A 19,783-nucleotide genomic window follows, 5' to 3' on the forward strand; every position below is an offset into this window, starting at 1 on the left:
ACACGGAGCAGCATCTGTCACAGCGCGGGCTCCCACTGTGGAGAAAATCAAATATTCACCGACAGATGCTTCTGACAGATAAAACGGTCGCATTGTCTGCCATTCTTTGAATTACGGCAAAAGTAAATTGTACAGTATGGTGCGAAGGCACACCGGGCCCTCCTTGGTTCATATCTGTAAGGTTCACACCAGCACTAAACACTACATCATCCAGCACAATGCAGGGCGTCCCGGAAGCGCACGCACACACTGAGTGACTATAAATATATTTTATTGATTTTTTACAGAGAGGAAGGGAGAGGGATAGAGAGTTAGAAACATCGATGAGAGAGAAACATCGATCAGCTGCCTCCTGCACACTCCCCACTGGGGATGTGCCCGCAACCAAGATACATGCCCTTGACCAGAATCGAACCTGGGACCCTTGAGTCCGCAGGCCGATGCTCTATCCACTGAGCCAAACCGGTTAGGGCAATTAATTCCCTTTTAATGTGCACGAATTTCGTGCACCGGGCTACTAGTCTTACATATTGCTGAAAAATTTAAAGTCTGACAATACCAAATGAGGGTGAGGTTGGGGAATGGAGGAATTGGAACTGCTGGTGTAAGTGTAAATTAGTATAATCACTTTGAAAAAGTTTGATATTATCTAGTGATATTGAACATGCGCATGTTATTATCTAGGATTTCCTTTCCTACAAATATATGTGTATATATAAACAAACTTGTACACATTTATAAGAATATTAATGTTTATGACAGCATTGTTTTTAATAGTAAATATGGGATAAGCCCAATTGTCCATCAGCAGTAGAATGGATGAATAAATTCATGCAGTGGCATATTCTACTGTGTTGCAAATAAATGAAACAGCCACATATACCATCATGGATGAATATTAAAAACATATGTTGAGTTAAATAAATTAGACACAAAGAATACATAGTTTATTTCTATATAAGGTTCAAAAACCTGTATTTTCTAGTACACATATTCTCAGGGACATGATAGTGTTCTCTTTGGTGGCAAATACTGGTTCTTGGGGGGTGAAAAATGTTTGATATGATAATGGTTTGTGGCCTCCAAAAGCTTAATCTTACATAACAAAATTTTTACTTGCTATTTAATTTCTCCTTGAGTGTTCTTTAAGTATATCATAAACACCATTGACACTGACGTTGAGTTTGTGGAAGATATACAAAGTGTATGCAAGGTCAGGGCTACAAAACTGATGGATAGATGATGGGAGTACTTTCAAATGATTGTTTGATCTCAGAGACATCCACTATAGGTCAATTGCACATATGTGCCAGTTGGTTGCCATTGTGGATGTTGTTTAATTTTGATCCTTCATGCATTTGGGTGTGACTTTGGGTTTTAGAATTAAATAAGAATAATCTGTTTTATTATTTAATTCATCAAAAGTTATTTAACCCATCAATTATACCATATACTGAAAAGGAAAAAATGTTGACAGTATCTTAATGAATATCTAGTAGCTAGTTAAAAGTTTCTTCTCTAAGTGAGCTTCAAAACCGAATTATCTACACAAATATTCATAACAGAATTATTCATGACAAAAAAGTACAAACAACTAAATGTCCCTCAACTAATGTATGGACAAACAAAATGTGGTATACATCCATATAGTGAATACTATTTAGTGATGAAATTAAAAGCTATGACAGGTGAACCTTGAAAACATTGTTAAATTTAAAAAGCCACTTATGCCTGGCTGGTTTGTTTGGCTCAGTGCATAGAGTGTTGGCTTGCGGACTGAAGGGTTCCAGGTTCGATTCTGGTCAAGGGCACATGCCTGGGTTGCGGGCTCAATCCCTAGTGGGGGAGTGTGCAGGAGGCAGCCAATCAATGATTCTCTCTCATCATTGATGTTTCTATCTCTCTCTCCCTCTCCCTTCCTCTCTGAAATCAATAAAAATATATTTTTTAAAAAGCCACTTATGAAAGACCACAATTGTGTGATTCCACTTAGGTGAAATGTCCAGAACAGGCAAATCCACAGACACAGAAAATAAATTAATGGCTGCCTAGGTGGGGAGGGCTAATATCCAATTTCTTTGTGGGATATTGAAATAGCCAAAATTAATTTATAGTGATAGTTGCACAACTTTGTGAATATACTGAAAAATGTGTACTAAATTTTACAGTATGTGAGGTAGACCTCAATAAAGTTGTAAAAAAGTTTCTTCTCAGATAAGCAAAAGTTAAAAGTATAATAAATATTATAGAAGTTTTTTATGTATTTTACTTTTGATGGAAAAATTAATTTAAGAATTGATTCCATTGCTATTATATAAATGCTAATTTGCATATATAATTTGATACATCACAATTTATATAAGTAAATTACATTAAATAGCAATTACAGTTATAACCTTAAGTGAAATACTAATAGCCTTTAAATTTTTTTAACTTAAAATTTTTATTTAATTGTTTGTAACCATGCATTGAATAAAAAGTGGGCGTTATACACTTTTTATGTATAAAACCACAGCTACACATCCTATCTACTAAAGAGAGACTATGCTAATTGGCCCTCATGCCGTCGCAAAGATGGTGGTCCCCACAGCCAATAAGGAGGGAACATGCTAATTACTGCCCTGCCCTCAAAGATGGTGGTGCCCATAGCCAGTAAGGAGGGAATATGCTAATTGACTGCCATGCCCTCAAAGGTGGTGGCACCCACAGTCACAGATGGCGGTGCCCAGTCCCCTCAGCCCCACCGGGGCTGCAGGTGCACTGCAAGGCCGGGCCCACCCCCAGGCGGGCCCCGCTGCTCCACATGCCTGCCTCCAGAAACCCTAGTCCCCACAGTCCCCCAACTGCTCAGGGCTGGCCCAAGGTGCAGACAAGTCTCGGATGGTGGCTGCCCAGCTGACGCTTGAGGTACAAGCAAGACTCGGATGGCAGCTGCCCAGGCGCCCAGGGCCAGCCCGAGGTGCAGGCAAGCCTTGGGTGGCGGCTGCCCAGCCGCCCAGGGCTGCCCGAGGCTCAGGTAACCAGGGCTGGCCAAGGCTTGCACTGCTGGCAGTGGCAGCAGCAGAGGTGTGATGGGGGCGTCGCCTTCCCCTGATCACTGGGTCAACTCCTGCCCTGAGGACTCCCAGACTGTGAGAGGGGGCAGGCCGGGCTGAGGGACCCCCCCCCCCTCCAGTGCATGAATTTTCATGCACAGGGCCTCTAGTACAGTATATAAACAGATAGATCATATATCTGTGATATTAAAATTTCATGGAGTGATTAGGAGAAAATTTCTACAAAGCCTCCCTCAGGTTGAAAATGAAAAAACAAAGTCAAGAAACAACTGGTCTAACATACATAAAGGTGGTAAAACTATAAAGGAAAGCAGAGAGATGATTAGCATAACATTTGGAATATTAACTCTAAGGATAGGATTGGTGTTAGATGCTTCTAGAGTTTTGATAGTGGTCTATTTCTTGACCTGGGGTGGTGAACTCAGTTATGCATTAGTCTGTATGTTTATGTTTTATATACTTTTCTGCATGGTGTTAAATTTCATGATTAAAAAAAGTAGTTTGTAGACTTTAAATATAGAAATGCAGAATATTGTTCAGATTTCTCACACAGATGATCATGAACTAATCTCCAACTTAGTAAAATTTCTTAAAAAAGTGAGATGTTGACTGATGAAATGCTTTTACTGAACAAAAACAGAAATGCCATTTTTTTGTGTTTTTTTTCAGGTGGGCCCAGTTCTTCATCCATCCACTAATGATCAGAGATGCGATTGACCGTGAAGTTGAAGCTGTTGACAGTGGTGAGAGAAGTGCTTTATGTCTTACCACTTTTTCCTTTATAGAACCAGTTTTTTATTTAGCACATTTATCATTCTTTATCACTACTCTATTTTATTTTTATATAATAAGGGTTAAATTGAAATAGATGTGTCATGTTTATTCCTGAAGCTGTTAAATGTATAATTCAGTATGGATTTGAAGTAAAAGGATGGTAGATTTTTATTTTTTTCAGGCTTTTTAAAAATATATGTTTTTATTGATTTCAGAGAGAGGAAGGGAGAGGGAGAGAGAGATAGAAACACTAACTATGGGAGAGCATTATAACTGGCTGCTTCCTTCATGGCCCCTATGGGGATTGAGCCTGCAACCCCGGCATGTGCCCTGACTGGGAATCGAATTGTGATCTCCTGTTTCATAGTAGGGGCACTCAACCACTGAGTCACACTGCCCAGGCTTTTTTATTAACACTTTCATCAGTAAAATCTTGGATATAGCATCCTGGAGTTTAAACCTTCACATCATTAATTACCTAGTTTTATTTGAAAATAAGGGAAAACCTCTAGAAAGGAGAACTGACTACCCAATGTTATAAATATGTTAAGTCATAGAGCCTAGCCTAGATTATTGATTTCTCCACTTCAATTTTATAGCACATGATTAATTTTTGTTACTTCCTTACTTTCAGTTCTTTAAGCTTGAGTTTCCAGGTAATAAAGTAGATACAGAATTTCATTTAATTAAAAGTGTTTCTTTAAAACTGACAGAATATCAGCTTGCAAGACCTTCTGATGCAAACAGAAAGGAAATGTTGTTTGGAAGCCTTGCTAGACCTGGACATCCTATGGGGAAATTTTTTTGGGGTAAGATACTTTATCTTGTTTTATATTTTCTAGTTAAGGAAGATTGAGGATATGAAAAGTTGATAAAGAATGGAAAATTATAAAAGTAGGGTAGCTAGGTAACTTTTACATTTTCAAATACAAAGTAGTATTGCCTATATTAGGTTCTCTAATATTGAATATATGAAGAATAGCACCTAACATTTTGTGAATGCTTTGTTGGTGTTAGATACTCTGCTGACACCACATAAATTATCTCATTTGATCATCAAAACAGTGTTATGATCTGGTTACTATTGTCATCTCTAAAGATAAAGAAACACACTAAGAGGAGACAATTTGCTTAAATCACACACTGATGGGATTTGAACCTCAGTGTGTGTGTGTGTGTGTGTGTGTGTGTGTATGTATGTATGTATATGTATATATATATATCTACACTAATAAAAGACAAACATGCAAATTGACTGTACCTTTGCTATGCCTTAAGCCACGCCCACCAGCCAATCAGAGTGACTATATGCAAATTAGCCCAACCAAGATGTCGGCCAGCACCCACCGAGCTGGAGTGAGCAGGAGGCTTGGTTGCCCAGTGATGGAGGAAGCCAAGCTTCCCGCCTGTCGCAGCCGGCTCTGAGCTCCACTCAAAGCAACAAAGTTTCAATTATAGAAGATAAATAAACCCCAGATACCTAAGTTTCAATTATAGAAGATAAATAAATCCCAGATGCCTACTTCCAGCCGGCCTGGCCTCCGCTCAAGGAGGGGCTGGGAACATGGGTTGCCAGGGGCAACCCAGGCTTTAAGCCGGACCAAGGCTACAAAGTTTCCATTATAGAAGTTAAATAAATCCCAGATACCTGCTTCCAGCCCGCGGCCATGGCCAGCCTGAAAACGACTATCAGCCCCTCACCCAGGCTGACCAGGCACCCCAGTGGGACCCCCATCCTGATCCGGGACACCCTTCAGGGCAAACCAGCTGGTTCCCACCTGTGCACCAGGCCTCTATCCTATATAATAAAAGGGTAATATGCAAACTGACCCTAACAGCAGAACGACTGGGAATGACTGGTCACTATGACACACACTGACCACCAGCGGGCAGATGCTCAATGCAGAAACTGCCCCCTGGTGGTCAGTGCGCTCTCACAGGGGGAGCTCTGCTCAGCCACAAGCCAGGCTGATGGCTGCCAGCACAGCGGTGGTGGCAGGAGCCTCTCCCGCCTCCTCAGCAGCACTAAGGATGTCCGACTGCAGCTTAGGACTGCTCCCTGCTGGTAAGTGGACATCCCCCGAGGGCTGCCGGGCTGCCAGGGGGATGTCTGACTGCCAGCTTGGGCCTGATCCCCCCAGGGAGCAGGCCTAAGCCAGCAGGTGGACATCCTCTGAGGGGACCCAGACTGCAAGAGGGCATAGGCCGGGCTGAGGGACCCCCCGAGTGCACAAGTTTTTGTGCACTGGGCCTCTAGGGTGTGTGTGTGTGTGTATGTGTGTATGTAAAAGGCTAATATGCTAAGTGTCCAGCCGTCTGACCAGTTGCTATGATGCACACTGACCACCAGGGGGCAGACAACACAGGAGCTGCACCCTGGAACCAGAGAGGGGGAGCCCGATTCCTTGCAGGGCCGTGTGATTACACCTTCGGCCGTGGGTTATGTTGTTGCTGGCGCACTGTCGGACCGAATCTGGTTTACTGCGCACTTGTGTTTGTGTTCCACACGTTGTATGACAGCAACTTAGCAGAGTGCTCTCTCACACTCTGGGACCCCTTTGGGGACGTCGGAGAGCTGGTTTTGGTCCTATCCCCACAGGCCAGGCCGAGGGACCCCACCTGCCGAAGGGACCCCCTTAACTCTGCTGTGGCGCTGCCCCAGGTGCCGGGGAGGGATCTCGGGATGTTGGCTCCAGGGCATGTCTGGCCCATCTCACCCAGTCCCACCCCGCCAGCCACCTTCTAATTTCCTTTCAATGTGCATGAGTCCATGCACTGGGTCACTAGTCTGATTATAAAATCTGTTCTCTTCCCCAACCTGACATTTCCGTTTATCAACAGAGGTTCAGCAATTATTTCTCTAATAGTTTTTGAGCTGTGACCTAATTTTGTTTAACTGGTAAGCTGTTTAAATGGTATCTGTTTTTAATAATGCCATTTTCTTAGTTTTATATCAGTTACAGCCTCATATTAATCCTCTTGACCAAATCTGGGGTTTATAGATTGAAATGGTACTTCATTCAAAGGATGTTTTGCTTCTCTGTATATTTTGTACAGTTATAAACATTTTATATGGCATCCATGCTTTATGTGGTTTATTTCTAAGAATTATACAGAATATTATAAAAGTAATTCAGAGATAAAATCTGATTTGAATGGTAGACTAATTATTAAGAAAGGAAGTTTAAGGCAATTATTGTTGCTAAGGTTTTACCAACTAGAGATTATTAATATCTTATGTGTTAAAATATATCTCAGAATTATTTCTTGGGAATTTTTGTCTTAGAGTGATATTATTACTATTATACACTGGTTCAATATTCTTGAGTCACTTAGGTTATTTCATTAATTATATATAGTAGCAGAGTATGCATTATTGGGATAGAGACTTTGAGCAAAGTAAACTTTATTTCTAGAATATTTTTCATCTTTTTACAGGAAATGCTGAGACTCTCAAACATGAGCCAAAAAGGAATAATATTGATACATATACTAGACTGAGAGAATTCTGGATGCGTTACTACTCTTCTCATTACATGACATTAGTGGTTCAATCCAAAGGTAATATTACCTACTATGGCCCTTATGTTTACTCTGAAATAGTGGTTTTTTTGGATTTGTTTGCCTTGACTAGTGTTGCAGTGAGTGCACTGTTAATAACTTTAGTGCTTGATCCTAATTATGAACTAAAGGAAATCAGAATTTGGAGAGGTTACATAGCAAGTGGCTAAGAGTTCAGGAAGCACAAAATCATCTGATTATCAGCAAATGTTTTTTTCTCTTATGAACAGATCTTATTCTAAGCTAGTCTGTGAGTTATACTAATGTACTAATAGGTCATAAATTGTTTGTTTGTTTTTAAGTCACATTCAGCTACTGCCTCTGTTACCTCTCATTGTGAATTTAATCCATATTGATGATAAACTCTTATAGGGGAAGGTGTCTGCTTTTCATCCTTCTGTAGGGTCCAGTAAAATGGCATGATTAATTGAATTCCATTATGGTAATGCTGGTAGTATCTTAAATGTAAAATACTGATCAATTCCTCTACTCTTTTCCTTCTTTTATCATTATCTTCAGTAGCTTGTGTTAACTTTTTCTCATTAAAGAAATCATAGTAGTTCTCTTTACTTTTCAATCAGCTTTGGCTGTTTTTCAAAGTTATCAGTTGCTAAACTATTCCTTTTGAAATACTGTATAGTTTACACATTTTTTACAAAAAAAAAGACACTGTTCCTCTCACCCTAATATTCTTATTTTTATAAAGTTTTGTTCTTTCATTATCAGAATTCAGGTCAGAGCTGACTTGGCATTTAAATGTAACACATTTTTGCATTTAGAATCAAAATTAGTCTATTAAAGTTGACATCAATGTAAAGTTATGGATATGTTCTAGTAGATTCTTTTGTTCAAACTGTAGGTGGGCATTTAGATTCATTTTACAACATTTGTTAAAATAGGCAATTTCATATTCAGTGTGTAATATTAATTTATAATACTTAGTTAATTATTATTTCCAAATCTGTCATGAACATGCATTTTTCTTCAACTAGGTATTGTTTCTTTTGCATTCTCTTCTCTTATGATGATAAGTATAAGAGCATATTAATGATTATTGCAAATTTCTAAAATAAGCCCCAGATATTTGACAAGAGCCTTTTGTAATTTAAACTCATTGATTTTGGAGCTTTAGCATTTATTATACCATTTAAGAGTTAAATATCTCTATAAATAGCGTAGAATAAATTCAGAACTTGATTAGTGTAATTTTCATCTTGTGTTTTATATCCTGGGGCATATCTTTTGAGAATTAGTGAAACATGTCTGGTAGAACTAACAAATACTATCCAGTGATGGTAATGAGTCACTGGGATAAAGCTAAAAAGTTTCCTTTTTTATTTAGCTCTCCTGTTTTACTAGAATTTCTTATGAAATAATAAAGAATTAGAAAATAGAAATCATGTATATATGATTTGGCCATATATATGTGAAACTTAAGACTTGTGGATTAAAACCTAATCAAGTATAAATTAATGTAAAATAAATGCAGTATAAAAGTACTGATGAGCCCTAACCGGTTTGGCTCAGTGGATAGAGCATCGGCCTGTGAACTGAAGGGTCCCAGGTTCGATTCTGGTCAAGGGCATGTACCTTGGTTGCGGGCACATCCCCGGTAGGAGATGTGCAGGAGGCAGCTGATCGATGTTTCTCTCTCATCGATGTTTCTAACTCTCTATCCTTCTCCCTTCCTCTCTGTAAAAAATCAATAAAATATTTTTTAAAAAGTTATTAGAAATAGTAACATTTAAAAAAAAAAAAGTACTGATGAGATGCCAAGAAGAAGGGCCAGTGTAATGTGGGTTAATTGAGAGGAACCTTCCTTAGAGGATGGTTGGTATATTCTTATCTCTTGGCCCTTCATAGTAGCTTAATGATAAACAAAATATTTTTTTTTTTAAACTGTGTGCTTCTTCTAACTTTACTAGGGAGGAATAAAGGAGTCTAACAAAATTATATGTTTCTTAAAGTTTTCTTAACTATTTTTATTTTTCCTGTTATTGCTGGTTATGAACTGGCAGGTAATGCCCAAATTATCCCTGTATGTATAGCTAAAGATCTGTGAAAAATTTAATTGCATTTTCCTGTCTTCTCCCCATTCTCCCTCCCAAGAAACACTGGATACTTTGGAAAAGTGGGTTACTGAAATCTTCTCTCAGATACCAAACAAGTAAGATATTTATTCTCATAAATCATATACCTTTATAGTTAAAGAGACCATATCTTTTTATATGAGTTCCAAAGGTTTTTTGTTTTTCTTTGTGTTGTTTTTTTTTCTTTTTGTTTGTTTTTTAAAGAGTTCATTAAGAACTATAAGTGGTTTAGTAAGATTGCACAGCTTTTGAGTCGGAGTGGGAAAAATAAGATGAAAATCTAAATCTCCATAGTTTCTGTAGTTCATAATTTATAAACTTAAGGTAAGCAGTAATTCTGAAGAATTTAAATCTCTTTTTTACATTTATTTAGAGCTTTTCTGTTATTGTGGAAAGTGTTATATGAAAGTGAGTATTTTATGAGAGGCAGGTTGAATATATATATTTGTATCCCCTGCCTCAGAACAAATTATCTTTTGAAAGTTTTTTTGTTTTGTTTATTAATCTTCATCTGAGGATATTTTTCCCATTGATTTTTTAGAGAAAGTGGAAGGGGAGGTGGAATTGATGTTAGAGAGACTCCTGCATGTGCCCCGACTAGGCCCAGAGATAGAACCTGCAACCCATGTGCATGCCCTTGACCCAGAATCAAACCCGTGACCCTTCAGTGCACGGTCTGACTCTAACCACTTAGCCCCACCGGCCAGGGCCTGAAAGTTGTTTTTTAAGTCAGTTGTTTGGAACTTGGAATGCTTTTCCCCATAAAAGAAATAATCTTGTAGATGATTGATTTCCCATCATACTGTCTGAAAAGTCGGTTTCATATAGTTGAACCAATTTTTTTTATTAGAAATTGTATGTAGGGTTTCAGTTCAGAAAGCTATTTTTTGTGCACCTAAATTCATCAAATAATAAAAACATTTGAAACTTTATTGTTACATTTTTGTGTTATAAGGAATACAAATAAAACTTTAATTCTGAAGCAATTAAGTCTTTCTTCCCACTCCTAATGGTTTGCATTTTTATAAAATAAATGACATCAGTTTTTTTCTTATATCGGGTGAATAAGCATGACTTTTTCCATTTCTTCATTTGAAGACATGATTTATTGTAAACTTACAAAAGAAAAATTTGCTTTAAAAATGTTAGAATAAGCCCTAACCGGTTTGGCTCAGTGGATAGAGCGTCAGCCTTCAGACTCAAGGGTCCCAGGTTCGATTCCCAGTCACGGGGCATGTACCTTGGTTGCAGGCACATCCCCAGTGGGGAGTGTGCAGAAGGCAACTGATCGATGTTTCTCTCTCATCGATGTTTCTAACTCTCTATCCCTCTCCCTTCCTCTCTGTAAAAAATCAATAAAATATATTTTTAAAAAAATGTTAGAATAATTTATAACAACTATTTGTTTTATTATTTTGGCTTTATGTTAATTTCCATTGGTAATTAGCGGTACTTTTTATGTGCAGAAAGATAATGAAAGCCATGCCAAAGTTGCAAGTTTTTGTTTTGTTTGTTTTGATAAGAAAATCGCTGAGTTATGGAAATGTCAAGTGGCAGTTTGAAACATGTTTCACTGTGAAACTTTACTAATAAAAATCAGAGGTATAATTGAATTAGAGGTATTCATTAGATCCTATCAATTCCTGATAAGCATTTTGAAAAATTTTCTTAGTATTCACTAACTTTGGTTTCTTAATCATAAAGATTAAAATTTTTTCTAGATATTTGAAATTATTCATATTGACCATTATTAGTTACAATATCTTCAGCCAGATAGGAAGCTTCTAGAAGGGGAGTCAAGTCTTTTAAATACCAAAGTACCTAATATAGTGCTTTATACTTAATCACGTCATTTATGTTTGTTGAATTTAAAAAATTATATCTAAGTTTTCTTTCTTAAACGGCTTTGTATAGGAGGATAACTAAAGTTGAATATGTCGAGAGAGGCAATAAATATTGGGAGGGGAGGTCCCTTTAATTTATTGTTTTATTGTGAGTTTTAAAGATATTTTCGTCATTTGGACAGAGGTTAAGAACAGGTTGTATAATTCAAGATTTGTGGCTTTATTGCCATCTATTCACTTAGGCCTAGAATGCTTTTCAGCCAGTAATATGTAGAATGGATTGTGAATAACTTATCAGTTAGGCATCCCTAAAGATACTGCTTATAAAGGTTTTTGCCAATTAAATTTTAATGCATTTGTTTTATTTTCAGTGGGTTACCCAAACCAAACTTTGGCCATTTAACGGATCCATTTGACACACCAGCATTTAACAAACTTTATAGAGGTTTGTGAATCAAGATTTTTGAAATAACTTTAGTACATTCTCTAAAACTTAATGGAGGCTGCCAATTTTCTTTGAAAATGAAAACACAACGGAAAGTACAGCTAGGTTGGAAAGGGAGTAGGTGGGCAGTGGAGATCCAGTTAGCCACTAATGCACAGCAGATTGGTCTGCTGCTACTTAAATTGGTCTGTTTCATGCTTTCTCCCTTTTTCCCCTTGTTCCCTTATGTCCTTTGTTTGTTTCTTTCCTATTTCATTTTATCTATTTTCCGCTCTCTTTTTGCTTTTAAAAAGAAAGAAATAGAGGAGGGGAAAACATTTTGGAAATTATTTTCTTGTATCTTTATTATAAAAAACCATTTTTGTTAACTGAATAAAAATTTGTAAATAGGAGGGAAAATCACTCCTAAATCTTACCATACAGACAAGTCATTTTGTCAAATTTCCTTTTGAGTTTCTCTAGGAATATTTTCTTAATGTAGTTGAGATTGTAAAGTATATACACCTCTATTTCTTGCTTTTTCATTTAATATTACATTTGTAATAACTGGCCAATAAGCCATCACATATACTATAATTTACGTAGCAATTTGCCTTATAACAAATATTGCAGAAACATTTAAAATTCACCATTTCTCTTTCTTTGCTCTTTTTATTATGGCAGTTTTTTTTCTTTCTCCTAGTTACCTAAACATTCCTCTCTCCTCTTTCACCCACTGCCAGTCTCTTCCCTCTTCCTTTCCTCTGATAAGTGACTGTTTTGTCACACCCTTTGTCTGCTGTTGGTGCCATATCTAAGCTGACTTATATTTGGTACTATTCTTTCTGGCTTTAGATTTTCTCTTCATAGAATCATAAAATAATAGCACTGGAAAAAATTTTAGAGTTACTGCAGCCTAATCCCCTCACCTACCGTAAAAAAACAGATCCAAAAAGATTTAAATTCAAATGATTTTCTCGAGATTAAATAAACATGTATAACAAGATAGTGGTAGGGCTGGATTTCAACCATTGGTCTCCTGACTCCCTAGTCCTGTATCCTTTCTTGCAAAAAAGAATCCATTCTTAGGAGCATTTGATGTTTTGATCTTTTATCCATGCCTACTCTACCTGTGAAACCAAATTGAAAAGAAAGTTCCAAAAATTGCATTATTCAAATTGGAAAATTGGCAACTTGAAATAATAATTGTATTGTATTTAACCTTACCCTGTTTATTGGAGGTTGAAATTTATTGAATTTAAAAAATTTTGTGTAACATAGTCAAAGTTATGGAGAAAGTCTTATATTTGTTCTTCAAATATTTTTTAGTTGTTCCAATTAGAAAAATTCATGCTCTGACCATCACGTGGGCACTTCCCCCTCAACAGCAACATTACAGGTAAGAGCTCAAGAGAAAATTTACTCCCATTAATTACTGAGTGACAGTCATATTTTTTAAATATATTAAATGGTTTAACTTTGGGAATTCTGGATTTATAAACACTGGTAATGTGGTAAACTGAGACCTCACCACTAAATTTGTCAAGCCTTGCTATATATTTTAATGTCTTCTTGGGTATAAAAACTAGAATTATCTTGTAACTGGTTGCCTTTCCTGAGTCATTGAAATTAAGTAGCTTAGTGTGAATACTAACTTTTGTAATTATTTTCTTTAGTACTTTGAGTACAAAATATATTTGCTTTATGTATTTGCCAATAGGGACCATTTAGTTTGAACTTGTCAAAAATATAGTTAAATAATTTTGAGCCTAGAATATGACTACGGCATAAATATCAAGGACTTAGTCTAACTATGAGTTGGGAATGAGTTGGGGCAGATTTATGTAAATTAGGAAAACATTTCAGCTTATTTATATAGTTAACTTATTTGAACAATATAGCATGGGTCAAGACATTCTTTAAAGATAAATATCAGTCAATGCCTATAAATACTTTTCTAATTAGAAACAAATGCTAATAAACTGATAAAAATTGAACCTATTTTGAAAAACTATTACCAATAAAACAAAACTATGAGGACATGCCAATAAGTAGAAGGAAAGAAACTGATGTGCATTGCCTAAGTGCAGTAAAAATTGATTTTTTAAAAATGTATGTATTAGAACATTCAAAAGGATAATATACAAAAAATATACATTGATTGTATAGATATGTTAGTGACCCCAAAAGTGTTAATATTATTACATGCATATTTAAAAGTTTATTTGTTTTGAATTTTTACTATGAAAATAATGCATGCTTATAAAATATTAAAATAGGACAAAAGAAATTAAATAAAAAGTAAAGCTCTGCTTTCTCCTTTTCTTGGTCTCTGTCCTCAAATATAGGCCCATTATCAATAGTTTTATATTGTTCAGACATTAAAATAATGAATATAAAACACTTCTTATTTCCTATTTTCTCTCTTTTTTTTAATCTTTATTGTTGAAAGTATTACATGTTAATGGGTTATGCATAGATACATACATGTTCTTTGGTTAAATTCTTCCCACCCCCGGCCCCTGCCTTCCCTCTGAGATTTGACAGTCTGCTCCATGTTTCTATGTCTCTGGATCTATTTCATTCATCAGTTTATTTTGTTCTTTAGGTTCCACATATGAGTGAGATCACATTTTCTACTTTCTTATTTTTTTAAGAAATATTTTTATTGATTTCAGAGAAGAAGGGAGAGGGAGAAATAGAAACATCAATGATGAGAGAGAATCATTTATCGGCTGCCTCCTGCATGCCCCACACTGGGGATGAAGCCCACAACCTGGGCATATACACTGACGGGGAATTGGAACTGTGACCTTCGGGTGCATAGGTTGATGCTCAATGCTGAGCCACGCTGGCCAGGCACATTTTCTATTTTTTTGATTAACAAAACCTGTTCACTGTCTGACTGATTATTAAGGTGATTCATTGTAGAACTCTTGAAAAGTAGAAAAAAGTCATCCATGATTCTGTTTTCCAAAGACCATTAACATTGCAGTATGTTTCCTTCTAGTTTTTATTTTTTGAGTTATTTTGCATTTCCAACTTCGTGAGTTCCCAGTAAATGAGCTTTTTTTTGGGAGCCCCTTTTTCACAAAAGTCAAGTGTTTATTCCTCCAGAGTTACCAAATACAGTACAGTTAGCTTTGTTCAGATGTGAATGTGTAATCAGCTAGGTTCATTCTTTAACTGATTTGCTCCCCTCCATCAGTCTCACTATAGATATAGTTCAAATTCAGACTTTAAACAGTGTTGTGTTGGTTTTGGGGTTTGCTTAACATAGTTGAAATCATATTATATTTTGACTTTCAAAGTTTACTGAATATAATTCTGTGAAGTAACTTTAAGATTTAAGAATGTTAAATTTCCTAACCCAGTATATTTTTCTGTATTTTGTTTTGGTAGAAATATATTTCTGAAATTATAGTAGAATCCAGTGGGAAAACACAATATGAATAACATAATATATAACTACTCAGATTATTAAAGAATATCCTATATAATAAAAGCCTAATATACGAAGTGTCCTGTCGGCCGTTCAACCAATTAAAGCGTAGTAATATGCTAATGTTATGCTAAGGTTGCTCAACTGCTCGCTATGATGTGCACTGACCACCAGGGGGGCAGGCGCTCCAACTGGTAGGTTAGCTTGCTGCTGGGGTCTGGCTGATCAGGACCGAGTGAGATGGGCTAGACATGCCCTGGAGCCCTCCTGCAACCCCTTCCCGGCTGGCCAACCTCCCGTGTCCCTCCCGGCCCCAATTGTGCACCAGTGGAGTCCCTTGGCCTGGCTTGTGCCCTCTCGCAATCCAGGACCCCTCAGGGGATGTCTGAGAGCCGGTTTCGGCCCGATACTGCAGGCCAGGCTGAGGGGACCGCACTGGGGCACAAGTTCGTGCAACGGGCCTCTAGTTATTATATAATAAAAGCATTTTCATGAAAACCCCATGAGAAAGTAGTTAGACAAATGAAGAGGAAAAGAAAAATATAGAGAGGCTAAGCTTCCTGCTCAAGAGCATTTACTTAAAGGAAAAACTAAAACTATAATTTAGGTTTTCTGACCCTTAAAGCAATACATTTCAGTTAACTGAAGAGCATGATGGAATACTGAAAGCTTTTACAGATGCAGAATGATTCATATTGCATTAGGTTCTAAAATGATAAAAAATCTATAATCCACTTTGAGTGAAATAAAAATGAAAGATTTTATTATGAAGAGAAATAAGTTTGGTGTCCAAGAGGAAAAGTAGTAGTCTTAAATTTTGGAATGATTATACTCATTCAGTGATTTCAGGTGAAGTTCAGTTTTACCATGTTTTATATTCTTATCCTGCTACTATCAAATTAGTTATATTTTCATGTGTAGTGGAATTTATGTGAGAATAAGTTTATAATCATATTCTCAAATATTGTAGTCTCAGAGTATGGTTTTCTGGTGTATTAATACCTTATTTTAAAAATTTTCTAACCTTAACATTTTTTTTTAAAGGGTAAAGCCACTTCATTATATTTCTTGGCTGGTTGGACATGAAGGCAAAGGCAGCATTCTTTCTTACCTTAGAAAAAAGCAAGTATTCAATTAATGAATTATAGCAATCTCTGAAAAATAGTAAACAATAAGTGTTAATATAACCCATTCTTTTCTCTTTTTGCTTTATCAGCCAGGAAGCCTAGAATCAAATCTAATGCTTAATTATAGTCACTTTAATAACTATTTTTTATTTAGTTAAAATGTGTTTTTATTGACTTATTAGAGAGAGAGGAAGGGAGAGGGAGAGAGAGAAAGAGAAACATTGATGTGAGAGAGTAAAATCGAGCAGTTGCCTCTTGCACGCACTCCAACTAGGGATTGAGCATGCAATCTGGGTATGTGCCCTGACTGGGAATCGAACCAGTGACCTTTAGGTTCATGGACAGCGCTCAACCAACTGAACCACACCATCCAGGGCTAACCTAGATTATTTTTATGGCTGTATTATATTTGTGTATTTCGTTGGAAGTCCCCTTTTAGTCCATGTTGGAAGTAGTTGTACACAAAAATTAAAAAATCATAAAGTAATAGATTACAGAATTGCATCAAAAGTTAGCTCTAACCAAGAATTTAGATTTGAAGGAAGTCAATTGTTTAAATGTTGAGGATCGCTTCGCTGGTTTGGCTCAGCGGAAAGAGCATCGGCCTGTGGACCAAAGGGTCCTGGGTTCGAATCTGGTCAAGAGCATGAACCTTAGTTGCAGGCACCTCCCCAGCCCAGGCCCTAGTCGGGGCTTGTGCAGAAGGCAACCAATCGATGTGTTTCTCTCACATTGAGGTTTCTCTCTGTCTTTCCCTCTCTCTTCTACTCTCTAAAAATCAATGGAAAAATATCCTCGGGTGAGGATTAACAATGAATGAATGAATGAATGAATGAATGCATGCATGCATGCTGAGGATCTCTAAGCTTTCACAACCCAAAAGGTAGACTAATGAGAACTTTATTGGGCGATAAATCACAAAAGTATGTGGGACCGTGAACAGTATACTAGTATGCAGAATATTTCCTAATGCATTTAGGCATGTGTTTAAATTGTCTAATAAAATAATAGAAATATTGCTTTAGCATCAGGACAAATACATTAAAGTAATTCCTTGTTTGACTTTTTTATACACTAATTCAAGAATGGAAAGGTACATGATAAATTTAAATAAGTACTTTAAAGTATTAGTATGTACTAGAACATTCAAAGAAAGCTGAGAGGGCAGGGTTATTATAAAATAATAGTGATATTAGGTACATATATGCCTTGCACAGTAAATGTAAAATGCTTTGAAACGTGCATAACCTTTCTACCTTACTAATTTTATTAGAATTTCCCACTCTCTTCTGGCTTTCTCCCTCCTTACTTTAGATTCTTAATATTTTGCTTTATCTTCAACAAAAATTACTATTGCTTCATAAAACTGTTAATGTTTTACTATTTTGTAATATATATTAGTGTTTCTATTAAACAAGGCTATCATTTCCTGTTGTGATTCCCGAATGTACTGCAATTCCTTGGGAGGTTTTGTGCTTTTAAAATTAGTGCTTTTAAACTTACTGTTGGAAAGCATGTTTGCATCAAAGGCTGAACTTCCCCAAATTTTACAAAGAAAGCTGACCTATTTTGTGAATTTGATGTATTTGCAGACTATCAGTCCCAATATATTGATTGGATTAATTTTTCCTGACTGTAGGTGCTGGGCTCTTGCACTCTTTGGTGGAAATGGTGAGACAGGATTTGAGCAAAATTCTACTTACTCAGTGTTCAGCATTTCTATTACATTGACTGATGAGGGTTATGAACATTTCTATGAGGTAAATAATTAAAATGGAGGGTTTTTAAAAAATATAGATATCACGTTATGCAAAAATATAATCAGATGTTTTGTTTTTAGGTGGCTCATACTGTTTTCCAGTATTTAAAAATGCTGCAGAAGTTAGGCCCAGAAAAAAGGTAATACATACTTATTAGAATTAGGCCAGGAGTTAATCCTAGTATGTTTTAGCCTTTAGGCTGCCGATAGACATGTTTTAGTCCTGCTTTGATCATTTTTCAGGCATTTCCTACTTAATTTCCTATATTGGCTCCATAGTCTTATTCTCTACATGTAAATGGCCAGTCTGCTTATTTTTATGCTTCTTTTTTCTTGTTGATGATTCTAATGAGAAATTTTAATATGTCTTATAATTGTAATTTTTTTCCTTCATAGAATTTTTGAAGAGATTCAGAAAATTGAGGACAATGAGTTCCATTACCAAGAGCAGGTACTGGAAGTCAAATTCTTTTTGAAAGTTTGCTGTGACCAAGTTGAAACTAGTGTGGATATTGTTCCTCTTTTTGGAAGTGTCACTGGAGTTCTAATTTTGCCTCTCTCTGTCATGTGAGTCTCAAGATGGCCTTGAGTCTATCTGAAAGTTAACTCTGTATTTTTGAGTATTTATACTGAGTAAGAGTGAAGGATTAGGCAGATTGACACAAATCATATTGTGTGGTAATCTATGTAGGCATCCATCTGTCTATCTCCTTGATAAACATTCATGGAGAGCTTGGAATCAGACTTAATATTTGGGGAATTCAAATATTGTAAAGACATTCTACAAGATAATGAGTAGTAATAACCATATGTAATATTAGAAACAGTGCACTCTAGGATTTCTGGGCAAGGAGAGCATTTGTCTTGATTGGAATATGACTAGGGAAGGTTTCATGGATATGATAAATTTGAATTGAGTTCAGGATTAAAAAATGCTTAAGGTTTGGCCCTGGTTGGGTAGCTCAATTGGTTAGAGCGTCGTCCGATATGTGGATTCGATCCTCGGTCAGTGCACATACAAGAAAGGATCAACCAGTGAATGCATGAATGGGTAGAGCAGCGAATTGATGCTACTCTCTCTCTTGCCCTCCATCCCTCTCTCTCCCCCTCTCCGTCTTCCTTTCTCTCTCTAAAATCAATCAATTTTTTTTTTTTAAATGGATAAGGTTTGGATGCATTCTAAGCAATAGGAAGCACATCAGTGGAGAACTCTGGGATAATGTGAAAGAGTGAATGATCCTATGTGTCTGTGGTACAGGGTATATGAAAGAAAGGTATTATGTAAGGCTGAAAGGTAAGGATTTTAGGGCAGGATTTTTAAAAAAAACCCTTTTGTGCCTTGGATTCCCTTTACATCCCTCCTCAGAATAATAGTTCATCCCTCCAACTTTTTAAACTCTCAGAAAAAGCAGTCCAGTGATCACTGGTATATCCCTTACCTGGCTTCACCAATTGCTAATATTTTACCATATTTTATTTTTTTCTCTTTCTCTCTCTCTTTATATATATATGTATGTGTGGGTATATGTGCTTTTTTTCCTCAAAACATTTGAGATTTAATTATAGATATCACTGTACTTTACCCCTACATTTTTTTAAATTAAATCTTTATTGTTCAGATTATTACAGTTGTTCCTCTTTTTCCCCCCATAGCTCCCCTCCACCCGGTTCCCACCCCACCCTCTGCCCTTGCCCCCACCCCACTG

At 36.6% G+C, this 19,783-nt stretch overlaps 1 protein-coding gene across 3 annotated transcripts in view; it reads left to right on the top strand.

Moving 5' to 3' along the window:
- Window positions 1-19,783, top strand: part of NRD1 (nardilysin (N-arginine dibasic convertase)) — an 80,539-nt gene that overhangs the window by 35,431 nt on the left and 25,325 nt on the right. For all 3 annotated transcript variants that reach the window (XR_001363331.1, XM_005872482.2, XM_005872483.2), the window contains 10 exons: window positions 3,726-3,799; window positions 4,544-4,639; window positions 7,269-7,391; window positions 9,501-9,558; window positions 11,697-11,770; window positions 13,079-13,148; window positions 16,236-16,313; window positions 17,958-18,078; window positions 18,159-18,217; window positions 18,474-18,528. Coding sequence is in view for 2 of the 3 variants with exons in the window: in XM_005872482.2 (XP_005872544.1) it covers window positions 3,726-3,799; window positions 4,544-4,639; window positions 7,269-7,391; window positions 9,501-9,558; window positions 11,697-11,770; window positions 13,079-13,148; window positions 16,236-16,313; window positions 17,958-18,078; window positions 18,159-18,217; window positions 18,474-18,528 (808 nt within the window). In the remaining variant the exon portion in view is untranslated. The remainder of the gene's footprint in view (window positions 1-3,725; window positions 3,800-4,543; window positions 4,640-7,268; window positions 7,392-9,500; window positions 9,559-11,696; window positions 11,771-13,078; window positions 13,149-16,235; window positions 16,314-17,957; window positions 18,079-18,158; window positions 18,218-18,473; window positions 18,529-19,783) is intronic.

Source organism: Myotis brandtii, unplaced genomic scaffold (genome assembly GCF_000412655.1).
Source record: "Myotis brandtii unplaced genomic scaffold, ASM41265v1 scaffold382, whole genome shotgun sequence".
Classification (NCBI taxonomy): domain Eukaryota; kingdom Metazoa; phylum Chordata; class Mammalia; order Chiroptera; family Vespertilionidae; genus Myotis; species Myotis brandtii.